Source organism: Myotis nattereri (genome assembly GCF_964212035.1).
Source record: "Myotis nattereri genome assembly, chromosome: 2".
Classification (NCBI taxonomy): domain Eukaryota; kingdom Metazoa; phylum Chordata; class Mammalia; order Chiroptera; family Vespertilionidae; genus Myotis; species Myotis nattereri.
In genome coordinates, this window is record NC_138076.1 from 170,504,462 (window position 1) to 170,527,675 (window position 23,214).

The following is a 23,214-nucleotide window of genomic DNA, read 5'->3' on the forward strand; positions in this document are numbered from 1 at the left end:
AATTTACAAAACCTTTCTATGCTCAATACCTCCTTCACTGTAATATTGGGGGGGGGGGTGTCTGAAAGGTGCCAGCTGTTTTGGAAACTGTTCCACAAAATTAAACCAAAGGTTAGGTGTTCAAGTTTTGCCTGAGTTCATTGGATTTTCAGTGGTGAGGAAAGATACATGGAAAGACTGTCAGATGAATTCCAGCCCTGGCTTTGAAACTGACAACGTGTGAACGTTTCCTTATTATATTACATGTTATGTTTTCTTTTAAAGTGATAAAACCTGTCACCTCATGTTGTGTTCATGTTCTGTCACTTTCAATGGTATTCATGTATGAACATGAATACTGTATCTTTCTCCAAGTCTTTACCTCCACTTATTAAATTTATTTTTCTTTTCCCCAGGAGATTAAATGAGTTGATTACAGTGTCTTTTTTAGAGACATCATTCTATGCTATCTAAGCCAGGATCAACACTAAAGCCAGTGATGGAAAGGTAGCTCAATGAAAAGAATTTCAGAATAATACTTAGTCGCAATTTAAATGGATAAAATTAAATTTGGGGCGAGAGCACTGGATTCTTCTTTCCTCCAGCTATACTAGTAAACTTAGCCTTTCTGCTCCTATCCTTTGAATATCCAGTTCTTGTGTCCCCTGGATATATAGCCCCTGTAACCCAGAGGCTGATCTGGACAGGGTGGTAGAATTTTTGCTTTTGTTCTATCCTGGAAGTTATTTTTGTCGTTTGCCTCCTAACCCCCCACTCCTGCTAGATTTATGGTGTTCCAGGGCCGTTTCTCTTTTTGGAAGAATAGTTCACTGACCTAAATTAAGATCCCCTAGGAGACGTATTCGTGGGTAGGTCCTTCAGAAGTCCAAGGGCATGATATATAAAGAAAAGAGAAAAGAGAGTTGTGCGTCTACTTTCATGATCTCATTTCCTAAACTCTAATATTAGTTTTGCAAACAACGAAATTCCCCCGAAATGAATGAGATTCTTGTTAAAGGAAGTGATAATGTATGATTAATGAATTTGTGTATTATTTAAGTAATCTGAAATCTTGATCACTTTAAATAGCACCGACTTCAAAAAATTGGTTTTATGTGGAGGAAGGAGGCTTTGCATCGGATGGTCCAAGCCTATTTCCGTTGTACATGCTCTCTTGTTATTCCTGTTAGCTAGTTACTGCTATAAATGGTAGCCAGCTACTTTTCTTTCTTTTTTTTTTTTCACTCACCGGTAGACAAACCTGCTCACATTCAGGCGCTTCCGCTCTACTGCAGTGGAAGGTAAGCTGCCAAATTACCGAAAGGGCAAAGTGTTTCTGGGAGACCCAATTTAGAGAACCTTTATCATAAGAAGCAAGATCAAAGGATAAGGGCATATTTAGAGGAAAATGTGAATTTCAGAGAGGTCCAGTTGAATTGTTTTCAGGCTTTTCATCAAACAGGATGCTGGAAGAGAACTGAAAAAAAAAAAAAAAGGAACAAACCTTTAGAGTTCATGCCGGGTGCTGTGTAAGATCCAGAGATGAAGACACTCGCTGTTCCTGTTTTTATGTAGGAAGATTTTAAAAAATGTACAACTCCCTAGAGAAAAGGCAAATGTGTTGAGTGCCCTAAAAGAGATGTAAGCATTGTAGAAGAGGGACAAATTAATTTATAGCTGCTAGTGCTCAAGACTTTTATTACAACCAAATTGTTAACAGTTGACTCCAAGTGAGTCCATATTACAAAAAAGATTATGGGCTGGATAAATGCAGCACAGTTTATTTGGAATCTTTAGTAATATCAAAACACTTTTAGATTGCTTTTTTGTTTAACTCCACAGAATTTTAGGCTCCCTTGTGAATGCATTTTTTTGTGCATTTTAAAAAGCTAAAATATAAATATGAATATGCATATTTACAGTTAATGAGATATTTTCTCATCCAACAGCTTTGATTTGTGTATCAGTCACTCTCAAATATCATGTTGGCTTAGAATGAAATAACTACTATTGTACCTGGGATGTTTAAGAGCTCTCCCAGAGGAAATTAAAATTTCAAAGAGCACCATAAAAAAGCTACTACTAAATACAATTCTGCCTTTACAGATGGCTTAAACAATTTAAAGATCTCTGATACCACCCTAGCTGGTTTGGGTCAGTGGATAGAGCATTGGCCTATTGACTGAAGGGTCCCGGGTTCAATTCGGTCAAGGGAACATGCTTGGGTTGTGGGCCCGATCCTGGTGGGGGACATGCAGGAGGCAGCTGGTCAATGATTCTCTTTCATCACTGATGTTTCTATCTCTCTCTCCCTCTCTGAAATAAAAATATTTTTATCTTTAAAAAATAGATCTCTGATACCTAGTGTTTTCAAATATAATTTTAAAGGAACCACAAATCTCCTTTCCCACCTATGTGAATTATAACTGATTTTGTTCTTAGTATCTATAACTTTTAATTTTATGTTGGATCATTTTTAAAAGTGTTGATACCAATTGGGAAGTTTAAAGTTGACAAATGGTTTTTCAATCCAGTGATAAAAAGGAAAAGTTACATATGTACTGAGGAAATGTTTTGAAGTGAAATATAATATGATGTCCTTTTGCTTTTATATTCTAACATATTTTTCTATAGATTTGGATATTTCTTTCTACAGTGTTTTGTAGAAGTTGATTGAAATCTCATTAGAGGGATCTGCATTTTCTGATTGTGCATCGATAACCAGTAAATCTGGATTTTAATGTGTAATTTAGGGTGTTTTGAATTTTACTGGCTTCTGTCACTTACCTGTTTCTCAATCTGCACTATAAATTACTTTTCACTTTTTTTTTTACAAGTGATGACTTTCAGATTTGCATCTATACCATTTCCTGTCTTTCTAATTCTACCTGAAAGTTAAAACGGGAGGGAAATGAAGTGAAAATACTTTACATTAATTGCTTTTGCAGAGTCTTTCTTAATTATAGCGCTAGTAACTATGAAACTAGTGATGTTGAATATAGCCCCAGTTAAATACATATGCCAATTGTTATGTCATCCTACTGAATTTCCCCAAGTTCTAAATATGCCCCCACCTATGGCAAAGAGTCCGTGCACTGGACAGCTCTGGGTGCCATAATTCCCATAGACCAGGATATGAATGGTACCCCCTGGAGTTATACAAGCAGCATCATTTATCACAGTCACAGTAAATGTGCATTTAACATTGATTAATATTAATAATTTTTTTAAAAAATATTTTTATTATTTCAGAGATGAAGGGAGAGGGAGAGAGATAGAAACATCAATGATGAGAGAAAATCATTGATTGGCTGCCTCCTGCATGCCTCCCACTGGGATTGAGCTCACAACCCATGCATGTGCCCTGACCAGGAATCAAACCTCGACCTCCTGGTTCACAGGTTAATGCTCAACCACTAAGCCACACCAGATGGGCATATTAAAAATTTAAGAGTAGATATAGTTGTATGGGTTAGTCTGATTTCACAGGGCCTACCTTCTTTGTCTGTAAAGTGATAGACCTGTATTTCATGATTATTTTCCTAGAAATTTCATATCTTAAAATACATATATAATATATACATGCACTATATTTAATAAATAATTTAAACATAGATGTTTAAAAATGTAGCCTAGTTGATAGAGTTCTTCTTTAAGCTGGTAAATGATTTGGGGTATAGGAATCCAGAATTATATCGGAAATGTAGTGTGTATATGCACACACGCAAACACTTGAGCATCCGACCTGGGGAAGCCTTTGACTATGAACATGTGAATGCAATTACATTAAAGAACTCAGTACAGCAAAACGATTTTTTGTTTGTTTGTTTTTTGGTTGGAGAATTGATTTCTTTTACTTTATACCAGGGGTGGGGAACCATTTTTCTGCCAAGGGCCGTTTGGATATTTATAACATCACCAGAGGCCCAGTACACAAAATTCATGCACTCAGCGGAGGGACAGGGGAGAGTCTCTCAGCCTGGCCTGTGCCCTCTCACAGTCTGGGAACCCTCAGGGGATGTCCGACTGAAGGCTTAGTTTGACATCCTTTGTACTGCTGTGGAGGCGGGAGAGGCTCCTGCCACCCCTGTGAGCCCAGCTTCTGGCTGAGTGGCACTCCCCCTGTGGGAACACACTAACCACCAGGGGGAAGCTCCTGTGTTAAGAGGGATTGAGGTGAAATCATCACCCCAAAATCTCCCAAGGGGTTCCGGATTGTGAGAGGGTGCAGGCCAGGCTGAGGGACCCAATTGGTGCATGATCAGGGCTGGGGGGGGGGGCGGTGGGGGGGGATACGGGAGGGACCACGGGAGGACTCCAAGGCGTGTCCAGCCCAACTCGCTCAGTTCCGATTGGCAGACCCCAGCAGCAAGCTAACCTACCAGTCGACTGTCTGCCCCCTGGCAGTCAGTGCATGTCATAGCAAGTGGTTGAGCGGCCTTAGCATATCCTTGGCATATTATGCTTTGATTGGTTGAACAAACGACTGGACGACCAGACGCTTAGCATATTAGGCTTTTATTATATAGGACTTGCAGATCATATAAAGTTATCTATTTAAAAATTAGCCAGCTATAGTTGGTCAAACATTTAATTAACTCACCCCTAATGCCTTGGCAGGACCAGGTCAAATGATTTTGCAGGCCTTTTATGGCCTACAGGCTGTATGTTCCCCACCCTTGCTTTATACTCTACTAGAAAAAGGTCAGCAGGCAAGTCCATTTCCGTTAGGGAATTTTAGAGACTTTCTCGCAGACATTGTGGTAGCCATGTGATTATTATTATCTCTGAGGCTTTGTTCGTCATACTTGCAGGGGCCTTGGTTAAAATCGGATAGTAGGCCTACCCTGCGTTCCTTCCTGTTTGGACACTTGCTCTCAGTTCCTTCCTCTTGCCTTTGGCCTACCTCATTTTGAAAATCTCTGGTTCCTTACAGTGAATTTGCATTTTTTTTAATGTCTCCATTTTTTTTCTCTTAAAAAGTATTTGTTCTGTGTTGCACTCTCTCATGTCCTTCAAAACCACCTATTCCTGTAAACCGGACCTCTCTTCATGCTTTCAAGTGAATTTATATGACAGCCACCTGTGCTGGTTATTCTTCCCTCACCTCCTTCTCTTCCCAGGTCCGTGCCCCAGGAGCCAGATTTCTGCAGACTGCATCACCCTGGTCTCCCTGCCAGCTGGCATTGGATAGGGTTTGCCAATGGAAGGCACAAGCAGGAAATTGGAAAGCAGGAGGAGAGGCAGGAGAGAGAGTTGGCCATGTCTCTTCCCTGCTCCTTCGCTGCACCAGCCTGTATTTCTGGCAGTAGCTGAGTGTCGCATGATCACGCTCTCACTCAGCAGCCTCTCCTTCGTGACTGGCTCACATCGGGCTCCAGTAAAACCATTTCCTTTCCTTGTTCCTTAGCCCGAGGGTGAAGATGACTTCCCACTTGGCAGAGTCTGGCTGCACCAGCTTTTATTTGTTGCCTTACCCTTTGCTAGTTGTCCCCTCTTAGAAGTTCACCACTCAGCCTCCTGTGCTAACATTGGAATTGATGAGTTTCTCAGTTATAGCACTTCAGTCCGGCTTTCGTTGTAGTCAGTTGTGCATGAGCCTGTCTGTCCTACTGCAGAGTGAGGGCCTGAGTCAGCCCCATTCATCTTCCCCCCCCCCCCATAAATTATTATTATTGTTATTACTTCCCTTGAACATAAGAATATGCATTTCTTTCCATATTCCTAAAATCAAAGTAAAACATATATAAAGTGCATAAAATGCACTTATCTTAATATTGATCATTCATCTGGCTACCAAACCATAGTGGGAGCTCAGCACAGGTCTGTTAAATGTATTAATAAATAAATATGACTTTTGCCCCTTCAATCTACTCCTAAGTCCTAAGGCCATCCTAGTGGCATTTTCAGGATTTTTTGTAGTATTTTTAGGAAAGATTATAGATTTTCTGAGTTCAAGACAAAAACCACTCACTTTGGTTCTCCCTGAGCCAAGTTCACCCTGTTTGTGCTCATTGCTTGGAAGGATATGAAGCAATTGTGATCTCGTTTGTTTTTGTGCTTCCTCCCTCTGCCAAGCTCCATTTGGTGCCCTATCGTCCCACAAGTTGCCTATTTGAATCTTTTGAATTAAGAGTTTCTAACAGTCGGTCCATCTGCTCTGCTTGAATATTAAATTATCATAAGACTTTGTATGAGGAGAACTTACCCTTGTGTTTCTTACAGGACTTCCTCTCCCCTCTGCTCTGAGAAAGGCTTGGAGCATCCGTTTTTTCCTTCAACATACCCTTGGACTTAAATAGGCTGCAGTTATCAAGTCATATAATAGGCTTAGAAATCTTTGAATGGCAGTTGCTGAATGGGAGTACGAAAGTTTTATTTGTTCTCATTATCTTATAAATTGTGCTACTTATTAGGTGTAATTGAACACATGCCAGATCTTGGCATTTTGAGGTTACTGAATCTCATAAGAAAAGAGAAAAAAAGCACACTTAAAAATTACATGTTGGAGAGATATATTTTATAATCAGGTTCATTAAGTAAATGCACATGCTATTTATTCACATGACAGATAGTATGCAGCTGACAAATCTGTAGTTTTATGTTGAATATTCATGAGTGAGCAAGCTTCAGCCAGTTTTTAAGTAGTATAACTTATGCATGTGAGTTGCATTCTTTTCCAGCGCGCTCCAAAATTTTAAGATCAATTCGCCAGTGATACATATTGTATAGTGAAATTATTAATAAAAGCTGAGTAAGGAGATTGGTTGTAGGATGACATTTAAAAAATATGCATGCTTTCCATTATGTAAGTGTGCATAAATAATCAGTTAATTTTCAGCAAAGGTGAAAGTTGGTTTATGCTTTAAATATGAATATTTATAGTACCATATATATTTATATTTAATGTTATTAATAGAAAGTATGTCTAATTTCTGTATTAAAATTATGCTGTGCAACTTGATACTTTAAAAGTCATGGGGATATATAAATTCTGAAGATAAAAAACCTTCCTTCTAGTCTTACAATGAAATTTAAAGGAAATATACACATTGACTTAGTAAAATTCATGTAGTTAAAAGTGAACATTGAATTTTGTACATAGGGTTAACATACTAGAATTTTAAAAGTGAACATTGAATTTGGTACATAGGGCTAACAGAATCTTTTCCTGTCATCATTTCCACTGGTCTTTTGAAATAATTAGCTTGAGGTGATGGGGGTGTTGTAGGGCTTCCAAGCCTCTACAATGCTGACTGTCATCCTTTTAGAGAAAAACAACAGTTAGTTCAGAGTCTTAGAAGGGGTCTAAGCCAGAGACTGATACTGAAGGTTAAGCCTCAATGGCTTCAGGGAAAATCTGTCTCCGTTATGGTGAGGAGTAAACCTGGGTAGTGTGAAGCATTCCTTTCAAAACAAGCACACAATTTCCCTTTGCTAAACACTTGTATGAATTTTAAGTAAATGTTTTGAAAGTCTCAAAGAATTATTAGACACTTTCTATACATTTTCACTAATTAAATTGATGTTTTCCCCATCGAATGAATGTGAAGTACTCTTCCAAAATTGCATTTAATTGTGATGGAAGCAAGGCAGGCCCAGATTCAACATCCTAGATAGGGTGCCCTAACCCATATGTCCTTAAACATAAAATAATACCAACCCATGACATGACATATACATGCATGTGCTGAAATTAATACAGCTTCTTTTGAATTTTCTGTTTGAAAGTTCTATAATGGTATATAAAAAATGAGGTTCTCTTTCCTCATATTTGTGTTGACCTTGATTTGGAGCCACCCTATGCACCCGCTTAATATCCCAATATGTGAGACATCATCTAGCGGCAGATGATTGGCTGAGAGTCTGTTTATGGGCATTCCTTTCTCAGAGTCTAATTCTGACTTGCCATTGCCATTGCCACTTACCCTTTCTGTCCCTTATTTTACTCTCTGAACTCAAAGGGCATGATGGTAACTCGACCCTGCATGTGCCTTATGTTAGATTGAATTTAGGTGTATACTTACTCAAACACCGTGGAAAGGCAGGAGAACAGAAAACTATTGTTGCGGAATAATCTGAACACTTGGAAACTATTTTTCTCAATGAAAAATAAGAAATAAATATGTATGTATTTTTTCCCCCAAAGCAATATGCCAATTTCAAGGGCGAACCTACTTTGAAGGAGAAAGACATACAGTCTATTCCTCGTCCGGAGTATGTGTTCTCTATGAGTGCAAGGTAAGAAAACTTTTCACGAGTTTTTCAAAACTATTTCAGTTATACAAACACAGTTAATGTTTCCTTAAAACCTCACCCTTGTGATACCTTTAAAACATCTAAGGGAAAATTTAAGATATAGAGTTCAAATATATTGAAATTCCCATTATTTTGCAAACATGTAAATTAATAGTTGTAAAATATTTTTACCAATATATAAAAATGCTTTTTTGTAAAATTAAAGTTTTATGAAGTTATCTTATATTTTCTAAATTCAAATGAGCTCCTTATTTTCTGTTTTGAAGAAAATGTAGCTAAAGATAGACAGCCCGTTGTCACTTGAGGTTTTGACCCTTGTAAGAAATATCACTCAATCTAATTAAAAACAAAACATAAAAATTACCTAAAAAGAATTAGCTGTTGGATGGAGATGAGGCTGATATTAATCTTAATCCCTTTGGGAGGAACATCTTACAAGATTTGAAAGGGAATTATTTTAAAATTTACTGCCTTGGCCTCTTGAAGTATGCTTCTGAAGCAAATTCAATTCTTTTTAACTCTGCTTCTTGATCTGCTCATTGAAAAACTGTTTCAGAACACTTCATATTTGCCTTTTATAAACTATAATGTTATATTTCTTGACAATAATGTATTTCAAGCCACATTCTACCTGAAGGAAACTGTCTATATATAAAGTTTCTGCTTTAGGGTTTCATTTCTATTTGAATTTTAATTTTCCTTTTTAAATGCCTCCCATACATGAGTTTTGGGGATGATTTAGTACGTATAGGTTATGTAGAAATTTAAGTTAAATGATTTACCATGCTGGCACCACCAATAAACGGCAAACATTTATGAGTTTTAAATGTTGGGGAAAGGAAAATCCTAAGAATTTTGCCAAGATAATTGAATATAAAAAAGCCAACTACATACTTCAGGCATCTTAAGTTGAAAGACTTTTGGGATAAGCAAGAGGAGACATAATGAGGCAAGACTGTGACAGATTTGATTTCTAGAATATGAAAGCTCTGCTTTCTTCATGCTCATTGTAAAGTATTCTAGCTACTCCTTTGGTTTTGAATGGGATCTCCTCTGATGTGGGAGCTGACGCATAGGAAGACTGTTAGCATGGATTACTGACCTGTATTTCAAGGGGGCCCGGCTCTCTGTCAGCATTCCTATCCCAGTGCTGTTTTGAGTGGAATAGGTCCCACTATACAGTAAGAATTGGAGGAAGGTACAGTGACTCCAAATTGAGAAAATAGAATCAGAGGAAAGTCACTTTAAGGAAAGTGGAAAACATTCATCAGCTGGCTTCTAATGGTAAACTCTAACTTTGAAATATCAGCTCTAAATTTAAAATTCTCAAGGGTGACTGAAGTTTTCTACCTAATGTGTGTGGGTGTGTGTATTCTTTTTATCTGACCATTGTGTTTCCTAATACTAATCATTGTGGTTTAGAAATTTACTGGGATAGTTGATTTTAAAATAGCTATAAAATGCTTTAATTTTAAATTGGTTTAGTGAGAAGTCTTTATAGACAACTCTGGGTGCTTAGTAAATATTTTATTTGCTCAAACAAAAGGCACCATTTCCTACCCTCTAATGCTGTGCTGTCCAATGGAAATATGATACGAATAACAAAGGTAATTTCTATTGGGCTAAATTTTCTATATTTAACTTCATATATCAAATATTATTTTAACATGTAATCTATATAGCACTCTTAATGAAATATTTTACATTATTTTGTCATGCTAAGTCTTCAAAATCTTGTGTAAATTTTACTGCATTTGCAGTGTTCAAGAGCTCTGTGGAGCTGGTGGCTATTGATTATACAGCACAGCTATGCCAGATTATCATAAGCTTTTGTAGTTCTTGACTAAATTCTGAACAGTAAGGACTTCCATTGTTTCTTTTCCCTCAGGTCCCTTGGCTTCTGTATTTACACCTCTACATAATTGGCAGCTCTCTTATGCTTCCATTTTCTGGGCTGTCAAGTCTAATCCTTCTTTGTTCCTTTGCTGTCACTTTTGTGGCCTTGAAAATGTGTCCTGGGAGTATGGGTAACACAGAAAAACACTGTGGTTCTGGAAATAACATTATCAGAATGGATATTGCTGTCAAGTCAAAGGAAGACTAGCATTTGACTCCACTGTATATACATGTCCTGCCACTTTCTTTTTTTTAATATTTCTTATTGATTTCAGAGAGGAAAGGAATCTAACCATGACCTCCTGGTTCAAAGATTGATGCTCAACTACTGAGCCACACTGGCTGGGCCTGCTACTTTCTTGATAAGAGATTATGATTTGAAGATCTTTTTCATACATAAACCGGGAAGAGGGAGATGTTGAAATGAATACTTCTCCCATAAACGCAGTTCTTACAGAAATGATAACTAAAAATCTAGTCTGTTGAACAGTATTAAGTGTACGCCTGCAAGTTTCAACAGTTATTTTATTACTTATGCACCAATAAGCATAATATAACATTGTTAATGACCCAGTTTTTCAGAGGTTAGAGACTGACAGTATAGAAGCCAAATGTTTGCTTTGAGAGCAGGGCTGATACATTTATCAGAAAAGTATTTTGTATTTTGGTTTCTCCTTGAGAAGGATTTTACCTACTTTGATTGCTAGTACTGTAATAAGACATTGATTTATTCATCTCTTTAAGGAAGTTTTTTTTGAATACCAAATACATGTCAGGAGATATTCTAGGCATTCATTCTCAGGAGATATGAATCAGGCCATCATTCCCCTTATAGTTTTGTTGGGAGACCACCAATAGTCCTCCACAGAGACACCTGTGAGAATCTCCTTACAACAGTTTAGAAAAATTTAAAATGAGAATGTTAAAAAGCTCAGTTTTTATTTATTTATTTATTTTCAGTGAGCTGTTGATCTGATTCAAGCTGTGTCTTTGCCACATTGTCATCTGGATGTGCAAATGTGTTGTAAAACCTGCAGAATTTTTCAGGATTACCCTGAAAAATGATCATGTTTGGCATATTGTAGGCATGACGGCAGTATTCATTTTAAAGTGCTTTCCAAGCGCTGATTGTCCATTTCAAAGGCTTTCCCCTTGTGGTTTAAGATCATTAATGAGCCTGTGGCCTATGCAGCGGTTCTCAGAATGAAAATTTTTGTTTTCTATCAGAAGAGCCCTTCCAGATACTGGATCTGAAAACTTCTCAGGAAGTCCTAATTCAGAAGTCGGAAGCATTTATTTTCTGTTGTCTAACAGGAGCAGACCATGAAGCTGGTTGAGAGTTCAGGCTGTCCAGCTTTGGATTGTCCAGAGTCTCAGCAGATCACCTTGTCTCATAGCTGTTGCAAGGTTTGTAAAGGTAAGACGACTTTTTTGTAAAGAAGGTTTATGTGTATGCGTCACCCTAGGAGGCTTTTTTAACCGAGATGAAAGACACATTTTTATAAGCAAGTTATTTCTAAAGACTAGTAGTATTTCCCTAAATGCGTTCCTGATTTGGCACACAGTAGATAGTCATGAGGTAGTTATTATAGTAACTGAGTAAAATCAGAGTGCTTTCTACTCACCTGTCTCAGGCCCTGGGTCTCTAAACTTCCCTCTGTGCCCTGGTCTGTTTCAGCATGACACTGCCGAAGAAATTTACACAACGGTGCTGACTCATTTTATGTTTGTGTGTTTGCTTCTCTTCAGTTTGTTCTTTTAATTTACTCAGCATGATTCCCATCTGCTTACTTCAGATCCCGCTCTTATCATTTCCATTCTCTTCACTCATGGGCGTCTATGCCACCAAGGAGAGAGAGGCCATTAGACATGTTTTGCGTTGCTTCTGTGATGAATGGCCTAGGACTGATAAGTAGAAGGGATTTGGATTTTTAGTTCAATATAAGAAAACAGTGAATTTTACACTATTCAGATATGCAATGGGACACCTTAGGAGGAAGAGAGTTCCCCATTACTAATGATTCTTTTTTTAAAAATATATTTTATTGGTTTTTTACAGAGAGGAAGGGATAGGGATAGAGAGTTAGAAACATCGATGACAGAGAAACATCGATCAGCTGCCTCCCGCACACTCCCCACTGGGTATGTGCCCGCAACCAAGGTACATGCCCCCAACAGGAACCAAACCTGGGACGCTTGAGTCCGCAGGCCAATGCTCTATCCACTGAGCCAAACCGGTTAGGCCTACTAATGATTCCTACACTAGATATTCTACTGTAGATTCAAGTATTACACTAATGAATTGATTATATGGAACTTTTTATGATTCCTACCAATTATCAAATTATATGTACCTTCCTGTATTATCTTGAAATTTTATGTTTGTGAATCCATTTCCTTCATTGGACTATGCACCTTGAGGGCAGGGCTGGGTCTTTATATTCACCTCTATATCCTTAATGCCTCAAACCTAATACGGGATATAGTTGGTGTTAAGAGCTCCTGTAGTTGGCACTATATAGCAAACTGCTCTCAGTGAGCTACTAACACTTGATTGAATAAGGAATGGGCTTTATGCTAATGCAAAGGAAATCTTAAACAGAAAAAAGTAAAAAAGTAACATGCCATTTTGTTTCCTTTTAACCTAATCTATTAAAAATAGACATAAGATACCCCCTTCCCATTTTTAGCAGGGTGGTGCAGTTTTTTCTTTTTATTTTCTTCCTCCATCCATTCAATTATGAGTTTTAAAACCTCAATTCTCTGAAAGGCTCTTTGGGAATTTCAAAGTTGTTTAAGACTTGGTTTGCCCTTCAAGGAACTTTAAGAGTAGCTCTCAGCAATGAAGGGACACTACCAAAAAAGGAGTGTAGCCAAATGGACAAACAAGAAGGGTCATTAAAAGTTTCATCCTCCCAGCACCTAACTGGTGCCTTGCACAGAGCATGTGTGACATTTGATATGAATCAAGAGCTCATTCCAGTCACTTGATTTGGGAACTGGACAGTTATAGGAGCTATCCCAGTGCTTTTCAAGCTGAAATGTACATGCAAATAACCTAGGGATGTTATTAACATGCATATCGTGACCCGTAGGTCTGGGGTCGAGCCCAAGAATCTGCATTTGTAATAAGCTCCCGGGTGATGCTACTACTGGTCTGTGGGACCACATTCACGTAGTTACCTGTTGCTGCATAAAAAAGTGACCCCCAAAGCTCAGTGGCTTAAAACAAACACCCCTTTTATTATATCTCACAATATTGTGGGTCAGGACTTCAGAGAGGGGTTGGCCAGGACATTCTTCTGCTCCACATGGTGTTCACTAAGGTCACTCTGCTGGAAGCGGGGCTGGGGTGGAAGATTCTAGATGGCCTCACTATATGCTGGGCATGTCAGTAGCGATGGCAGGAAATCTGGGCACAGCCAGAAGAACTCTTTCCTTCCCACATGATCTCAGGACTTCTCCCTATGGTCTCTCCAGTAGAACAGTAGTCAGACTTCTTAAATGGCGACTGTTGGCTCTTAGAGGTTAGGTCTAGAATTAAAACAGCAGCACTTCTCCCATATTTCATTGGTCAGAGTAGTCACAGGACAGCCCAGGTTTAAGGGGAAGTGGAACGGAGCTAGCCACGATAGGAGTGCTGAAATTGTGTGGCTACCTTTAATCCACACTGGTAGAGTGGAGGATACTAGAGAGGTAAATAGTATAAAAATTAGCCAAGGTGGGCTAGGATGGGATTTGAATAAGAACCTGAGATAGGGCCTTTGAGATGTCAAGAGAAGCTCCAGTCACATCCATTTCTTTTTAAAAGAGCCATGATATAAAATTAAAAAAGCAAGTTAGAAAATGAAAAACATAGCTACAAAAATTGTTATATTTAGCCCTAGCCGGTTTGGCTCAGTGGATAGAGCATCAGCCTAAGGATGACCAAAGGGTCCCAGGTTCGAGTCTGGTCAAGGGCATATACCTTGGTTGCAGGCTCCTCCCTTGCTGGGGCCCTGGTGAAGCTCTTTCAGGAGGCAACCAATTGATGTGTTTCTCCCACATCGATGTTTCTCTCTGTCTTTCCCTCTTTCTTCCATTCTCTGTAAAAATCAATGGAAAATATCCTCAGGTGAGGATTTGCTGGGGTCCAACCCCAGCAGGTCCAGGGTTTCCCAAAGGTGTGGACAGAGTCGGTGAAGAAGGAACAACACAGAGGCAGCGTTCAGTTGATCAGCAGCCTAGCCAGGATCTCTAGCCAAGTTCTGGTCAGGCTCTCCAGCGAAGTTCTGGTTAGGATCTCCAGCCAGGTTCTGTGTCCATGTTCTCTTGCTAGGTTCTCAAGCCAGGTTCTCCAGGTTCTCCAGCCAGGTTCAGTCACCAGGTTCTAGTCAGGTTCTCTTGCCATGTTCTATCCAGGTTCTGTAGCCAGGTTCTGTCTCTAGGTTCTTCAGCCATGTTCTCTCGCTAGGTTCTGTCTCTAGGTTCTGTGGCCAGTTTCTGTCCAGGATCTTTTGCCATGTTCTCTCGCTAGGTTCTGTCTCTAGGTTCTGTGTGTAGGTTCTGTCTCTCTTGGTTCTGTCTTCTAAGTTCTGTCTCTAGTTGTCTTCTTACATCTGTATTTATACCAGTTGATTCAATCCTATCAATCTCTATTCCAAAGGTTAGGGCGTTTCTTATCTCCATTCCAGGGAGTAAAGATTATGTAGCTTAAGCATGATTGTTCATAGTTAAAGTGATTAATTACCTGCCTGGCACTTAGTTGAGGGGTTTTATTCCCTCCCTAACTTCAGGGGAAAATCCCTACCTGGGGAAACAACCTTTCTCAGAGAGAAGACCTTGGTTAAAACACATAGTGCCAAGAAGGTGAGCAAACATTTTAAGAACAGTATGCCATATATGCCAGGTCCTTTGAAACAGCAAGGATGGACCGGCTCCCGGCAAGGATTAACAAAAACAAACAAACAAACAAACAATAAATAAAGGTGATTAAATGTTTAAAAAATTATTGTATTTAAATTGTTTATAGTTTTAAAAGTTAATGTGTTCACACAGCACACTCAAAGCACAATGACAAAATATTCTGTGACCTATTAGTATACCCCCACCACCTAAGATTCTTATATAATAGGGATGAAATGGAGTCTTGGTATCACCATTAAAAAAAAAATCTGATAAATTCTCTTAAGCAGCCAGAATTAAGAACCACTGGCTTAGATAATACTGGAACTGAAATTGGACAAGTTAGCCCTTCTTGAAACAGCGCAATTTATAATAAAGGTTGCTTCTATTTCTGACTTCAAATATACAACCAACTGAATTCTCCTGGCATTCTCTGACTTTTAAACTAAAAAAAAGGACAAGTTCTCTAGGCTTACATTTTGAGTCAACTCCTACACTTACACGCTGTGACAAATTCATTTGTAATGAAATTGGCCTCCGGTTTCCAGGCCTCTCTGCCTAGTGCTAAAGATGCTGTGCTCACACCTGAGACACTTGTTCAGCAAGAGTTAGTCAGTATTCCCTGAGGGCAGAGCAGGAGATTAAAGTCTTGACCTTCCCACTAGGCTCTGCCAGTGACTGGAAGCCAAGCTGTGCACTGAAATGAGGCTCCAAATCTCCAGGCACCAACTCAAATCCAGCCAAGGCTGTTTTCTAGGTACCCGGCAGTTGGCTATCTTCTATAGTATCATCTCAGAAGCAGTGCAGACTTGATGTGGGACTGTAACTTAATGTGATACAGTTTTCATATCTGCGTTTTCCTCTTCCTCCCTGAGCAGCCCCTTTCTCTATGTGCAGCACCTCCAGCTTTTCACTGGATACCCCACTTTAATTTGGCATTGACTTCACTGTGACTTATAATTATAAGTAGGAGGAACATTGATATGCAGAAGGCTGAGGGGGTGTAGATTGTTCTCTCCCAACTTCTGGATAACTCACAGCTTCCCACATTATTCAATCACACCTTTCGGATTCTTATTATCTTTATGTTACCAATAGCATTTAGTTAGTTTTTTATATCAGTTATTAGTCATTGTTTAAAACTTTAGTTTCATTCCTAAGAAATGGTATCCAGGAAATAATGGGATTGTTTGCTATTAGATTCATGTATTTCTTATACACATGAAAAGAAATCCATTGCCATTAGTACTTTTAAAAAAGGTTCATCCAACAGAGAACACACTGATGGTTGCCAGAGGGGAAGGGTGTTGAGGAACTGGGTGAAAAAAAGTGAAGAGATTAAAAGTACAAATTGGTAGTTACAATATAGCCACAGGGATGTACAGCACAGCATAGGGAATGTAGGTAAATAATACTGCAATAATTATGTATGGGGCTGGGTGAGTATTGGAAATATCAGGGGGATCACTTTCTAATATATATGATTTTTCCAACCACAATCCTGTACTCATGAAATGAATACAAGAATATTGAATGCACTGTAATTGAAAAATAAAATTTAAGTTAAAAACAAAACAAAACGCACAACACATCATCCAGGCATATGAATCAAACTTTGGGAAAAATCAGGATTATCCATTGTCTTGCAAATAATACCTAAATAAGTTTGTATTCTTTGAGGTGCAAAAGATAGAACACCTACTCCAACTGACTTAAACCAACAGTGGAACACGTGGCCCCAGTAAGCAGCTTGAATCAGATTGCAATCCCACCCCTTTCTCTAGATGCATCTCTCAGTCTGTCTACTCAGAGGTGGCTTTATCTTTAGGCTCTTTGTGTTCTCAGGTAGACCCCTGACATTCTCAGGCTCACATCATGATGATACTTAAGTAAGCAGCAGAAAAGTTCAATATGCTCATGAGTTGGACAAAAGACCCAGAATTGAGTTTCCTCTGTCTTTATTAGCCTGGACTGGATCTTGTGCCCAGACCTGGAGAAATTGCTGTTGCCAGGCCTGAAGAATGCCTTATCCTGTGGGGCAGCAGAGGCCATTTCCTTATGCGCACACAGGCTCTTCCAGAGTACGACTAGCTTGATTTTATTTTCTGAAAAGGATGAATAGATGCCTGAAGCCAACAAATATTCACTTCAAAATCAGTGGATTATCTTTCTCCTGATTATTAAGTATAACCTTTGTTATGTCTATATTGTTCTTATAGTCTTTTGTATTCACCCTTCCCTTTTTATCCAGTTACACAGAAATGCATGCTAATATTTCATAAAACTACATTTAATAAAAGACACAGAACTCCATTTGAAAAGCTTACAAAAGGAATAGAAAACTTGGTATCTTTGATGTTAAAATCCAAAGGAAGAAATGAAAGAAAGGCTAGATTGTATTATATTATTGATCCATCCATTTATAACTAATATTTGAATTTTCTTCTGTGATATGTATCTCAACAGATTTGTTTTATGGCTTATTAGTAATATCCTAATTGCTTTAATTATTAACAAATACCATACTATTATGCTTTTACATAGATGATCTCATTTGAATCTTACATTTTTGAGAGGAAGATATTATCCTAATTTTACAGGTGAGAAAAACTGAAGGTTTTAGGAAGGTTAATTAACTTGCATGGCTAATTGACACAGCCAGTAAGTGGTAGATATACAAGTAAATCCAGGTTTCCCAGCCTAGCTTGTTTGGCTCAGTGGATAGAGCATTGGCCTGTGGATTGAAGGGTCCTTGGTTCAATTCTGGTCAAGGGCACGTGCCCAGGTTGCAGGCTGGATCCCCAGTAGGGGGTGTACAGGAGGCAGTCAATCAATGATTCTCTCTCATCATTGATGTTTCTCTCTCTCCCTCTCTCTTCCTTGCTGAAATCCATTATATAGTCAGTGAATTTATTTGTTGAGAGAATAAATCAAAATAGCTATCTGACATTGTCTAGAGTAAATTTGAATTTTATTGATGAAATTTTCAGTTTTCAAGTCTCTGGATTAATAAAAAAAAAATACACTCTCTGATAAAAGCTAAAGCACTCCCTAACTAAACCCAACAGTGAAAGTAGCATCACACTTATAGTTGTCATCTTGTAGCAATTAGACACTGTATGGTGAGGCTGTGCACAATATTTGATGCTGACATGAAGGGTCTCGCCATTACTTAGACAGAACAGGAATGGTCTGTAATAGATTGGGTAGAATCTGAAATATGGGAGAAGAGAAAATGCAGCAAAGTGAGAAATGGAAAGATAGTTTTGAAAAAATATAAACTTATGAGAGAAAAATCTAAATATATTAGGAACTGTACCTGTTCCTAGTCCCAGCCCTCTACAAGTTATTGAAACATTGCAGTAAAAGTATGCACAGTTTAGCACTGTGTTGGAAGACAGTGTCCTAATTCTCTGTGTGTCTAAGGAGTGGGGCAGTTTTTGTTTTGTTTCGTTTTTGTGTCTTTGTTTTAATTTAGAATAAACATGAAGTGATTTCTTGGAGACTTTTCATTTTAGGTTGATGATATGATGAACTATTGGGATAGTGAATGGAGATGACTTTTTTTATTTGAAATTATTCCCCCTCAGGCATTGTAAAAAGGCAATGGAGCATATTTTAAGAAATATGGTTTCAATTTAACTATTTAAAGAAGAAGGTAATAAAAAGACCCTATAAGAAAATTTTTTTCCCTTAAAAATGAACTTTCTACTTCTAAATGTTTTAATCATAAGGATTTATATTGTGAAGAATCTTGGCAAGTGATTTCAATACTGTGATTCACTATATACAGTAGTCCCTCCTTATCCATGGTTTTGGATACCTGGGGTCAACAGCAGTCCAAAAATATTAAATGGGAAATTCCAAAAATAAGCAATTCATAAATTTTAAATTGCACAGCATTCTATGTAGCATGACGAAATCTCAATCCACCCTGCTATGTCCTGCCTGGGACATGGATCAGCCCTTTGTACAGTGCACAAGCGCGCATGCGCACACACACACACACACACACACACACACACACTGTACACATTACCCGCCTGTTAATCCCTTGGTAGCTGTCTTGGTTAGGAAATCAACAGACCTGGTATTGCTGTGCTTGTGTTCAAGTAACCCTTATTTTACTTAATAATGGCCCCAAAGCCATTCACATAACTTTTATTACAGTAAATGTTATATGTTATAATTGTTCTATTTTATTGTTGTTGTTAATCCCTTACTGTACCTAATTTTTAAATTAAACTTCATCATGAGTGTGTATATATAAGAAAAAAACATATGAACATATGATGTATAGGGTTTGATACTATTCCGCGGATTTAGTCATCAACTGGGAGGGCTTTGAACATATCTCTCCCAGGATAAGGGGGGGACTACTGTATTTTTTGGGTCATCTTTAAGGATATGTTTTAATTCTGGGTGATATTTAGTCATTATGGATACCAACTAATCAGAATGCACAGCAACCTTTTTGCTGTACCAGATATACCTGTTGGCTGTAGTATAGCTTAATCCACCTTTTTACTGAATCACTGCGTTTTATGGTAATTTGATTACAAATAAGGTGAGTCTGTTTAGAACTTCCATCTTCATGATTTGCTCATGTAAAAGTCTTTTCTTGGCTGTAGGCAGGTGAGTTTATTCTAGTTACATGCAATATATTCTAGTCTTTTATACATGAACTGAAATTGTCATTCATTAAACAATGTATAACTAGAGAGATAACTTATGCATCAGGCGATTTGAAAATTGTTTGAATGATGTATAATCATGTAATTTCCATTAAGTATGGATTCCAGTGTTCAAGCTTTTCATTTCAGCATCTCAGATTATTTTTGAACAAGGGATTCACACAGGAAAAGGAGATCCTCAGAAATTGCACATGATTGGTGTCACTGTTTATAAAATTTTCCATTTTTCTTTCTTCTCATAAAGACTCTGGAATCTGTGAAATCTTTGTAATTCATAAAAACTTTCTTCTTCTTTTGAGTGGACATATTTTGCCTGGCAGATTTTGAGAGAAAATTAGATTGAAGTGGTATAATTTTCATTTTTAAATAAGCTTTGATTTTTTTTTTAAGGATACTGGCTGGCTGTTTCATTTCTTAAATACACAGTGTACCCATTTCATCTGACTTGAATTTTATTTTCTTTTTTTTTAATATATTTTATTGATTTTTCACAGAGAGGAAGGGAGAGAGATAGAGAGTTAGAAACATTGATGAGAGAGGAACATCGATCAGCTGCCTCCTGCACATCTCCCACTGGGGGATGTGCCCGCAACCCAGGTACATGCCCTTGACCGGAATCGAACCTGGGACCTTTCAGTCCGCAAGCCGACGCTCTATTCACTGAGCCAAACCGGTTTCGGCCTGACTTGAATTTTATTATCCATAGTTACTAATAATGTTCCAACACCAGTTCTCAGATCACTTTCTCACTGTATTATCTCCTGTGCTGTATATCTACATTTTGGACTCTAAGAATCTTTGTTGCAGGTAATGGAGGACTGTTATTAGAATATTAGGGACTAGGTAGCATTTACAAAGACTGAAACAGACATAGATTAACTTGAAATAGGAATTAATTGAGTTTACACAAAAAGAAAAAGTTTTTAGTACACATAGCACGTGGTTCTGTAAACACTGGATAAAGATATTACTTTAAAAATCATGTGGGGAAAGATTGCTTCTAAATCAAAAGGAATTATGAAGTAGACGGGGTTTATTGGCTTTGTCATGGTTCATTTGCCTCCATAAGTTCCTTTTTTCTTGTAGGTTATGACTTTTGTTCTGAAAGGCATAACTGCATGGAGAATTCTGTCTGCAGAAATCTGAATGACAGGGCCGTCTGCAGCTGTCGAGATGGTTTTAGGGCCCTTCGAGAGGACAACGCCTACTGTGAAGGTAATCCTGGTGACGATTTGTAGCTCAGATGGATAAGTTTCCTAAGATTACTGCATGCCAAATTTATTAATTTCCCAGGTTGCCAAGTTGATGGGCCCATTAAAAGTGGTGAATTTAATTTGAAGCATATTAATCAGCTAAAAGTAATTTATCTTTCAAATTAACGTTTTTCAGCTATCTGCTATATGTCAGACTAATAAGTTAATATGGCTGGTTTCTTTAATGAGAACAATACTCCCACTGTGAAATTGCCTTCTTTTTTTCTTCATAATTAGATGTTCAGGTAGTTCACATATTGACACATGATAACTGTGGCTTGCCGTTAGAATTGTGGGCAGATTTTTCCAGACAATGTTGTGTAACAAAGGCAATCAATTAACCAGAAGATAAAGTGCCCACTGCTATTTCTGTTTGCTAACGTAAGTAATCTCAGTAGTTGCACTGATGCTTTGTGGTATTTAGTAAATAGCTCCAATGGAATAAATGGTTCCCTCGTTATTTTTAAAAATCTCAACTAATACCCAAGGTAGTTTATTCTCTCATGGAAACAATCCAAATACAGTGAGGAAGTCCTTGGCATTTATAAATACTGTGGCTTTAACTATTCATGAAGTATCTAGAAGTGCATGAGATGGAGTAATTTATGATTTGCCCGAGGCACAGATGTGAATCATTCTCATTAACTGTGTGCCTAGCCAGTGGGTCTTGAAATGAAGAACACTGATACAGTGGGTCTGGGCCTTTGGAGTGTTCTAGACTTGCCCTTTCCAAATGTCAAAAATGTGCCAGTGGTCCTTGGAGATGGAAAACCTCCCAAGTATAAACATTTAACCTTTGCTTAGCTACACAGTGATTTATTGGCTGTTGGGAAACCAATTTCTATTGTTTCCTATATCTTTCAGTAGATTTTTTTTCTTGCCTTAAAAGTCAGTGTTTATTTGTTAAATTGACATTTTTCTCCAAAGTATTCCTTTAAATCAGTGATGGCAAACCTTTTGAGCTCAGCGTGTCAGCATTTTGAAAAACTCTAACTTAACTCTGGTTCCGTGTCACATATAGAAATTTTTTGATATTTGCAACCATAATAAAACAAAGACTTATATTTTTGATATTTATTTTATATATTTAAATGCCATTTAACAAAGAAAAATCAACCAAAAAAATGAGTTCGCGTGTCACCTCTGACACGCATGTCATAGGTTCGCCATCACTGCTTTAAATACTTCTGACTCAGTTCTAAATAGACTATTCCTTTTTTGCCTAAGGAAGGACATATGGCTTTCCTTCCCCATTCATAATGAAGATTTATTTAAAATTCTTCATTTTGAAAGGTTATATATAAGAAATGTATTTAAAGTTACTTAGTAAAATAATGTATTTTAATTACAATATTTAAGAGTTCTAATATGTAATAAGCCCCACTATACTGTTAATATGTATAATATGAAACCACATGATACAAATTCATGTGATACCTCTTTTTGAAACTTACTTTTATGATAATTATTTTTTATTTTAAGCTGCTGCTTTTGTTGTTGTTAACTATATTCACCTCATGTAATAAGTACTTAGTGAGCACCCACTTACTGTACCCCAACCATTTTTCTAGGACTAGATGGAAAATGGTGAATAAGTCTCATACATTTCCTGTGCTCAGGAGCTTACATTTTGTAGGGGGTAGAGTGGAGGGGGGCAGAGACTATGTGAGTAACTCCTGATACAGAGTAGGCAATTCCAGGTAGCAATAAGTAATAGGAAGAAGAGGAAACAGGATGGTGTGATAGAGAGTGACTGGGGAGTAATTTAGGTAGGATGGTCAGGGAAATCCTCTGAGGCTGGAGGAGGGAAGGTTGACAGTTGACTTGAAACTTGATGCTAAGGAAGCAACATTGAAAGATCTAGAACAGAGCATTCCCACAAGAAGGAATAGCAGGTAAAAAGGCCCTAAGTAGGAACCATCTTGGCTGTTCTAGAAACAGAAAGAAGGATAATGTGATGAAGCAGACAAGTCAGAGGAGAGGCAGTTAAGAATTAGGCAGGGTCAAGACGATGTCAAGAGGACTCTCAGGAGGGGAATGACATGCTCAAACTTGGAAGCACAGTTCTGCCTGCAATGTGTTCGATGAAATGTTGGTTTGGATGTGGCGGGGAGAACAGAATTGCCCACAAGAAGACTGGTTGGAAGGCTACTGCAGGAGTCTAGGCAAAGATATTGGTGGCCCGGATTGAGAAAGTGATAAGGGAGAGAAGGAGGAGAGAGGATATTCATGGTAGAGCCATCTGGAAT

The 23,214-nt window shown here is 38.0% G+C and overlaps 1 protein-coding gene across 2 annotated transcripts in view; it reads left to right on the forward strand.

The window, feature by feature from the left end:
- Positions 1-23,214, forward strand: part of NELL2 (neural EGFL like 2) — a 327,688-nt gene that overhangs the window by 135,569 nt on the left and 168,905 nt on the right. For both annotated transcript variants that reach the window (XM_081083919.1, XM_081083918.1), the window contains exons 11-13: positions 8,129-8,220; positions 11,449-11,551; positions 20,799-20,927. In XM_081083919.1, coding sequence (XP_080940045.1) covers positions 8,129-8,220; positions 11,449-11,551; positions 20,799-20,927 — 324 coding nt within the window. The remainder of the gene's footprint in view (positions 1-8,128; positions 8,221-11,448; positions 11,552-20,798; positions 20,928-23,214) is intronic.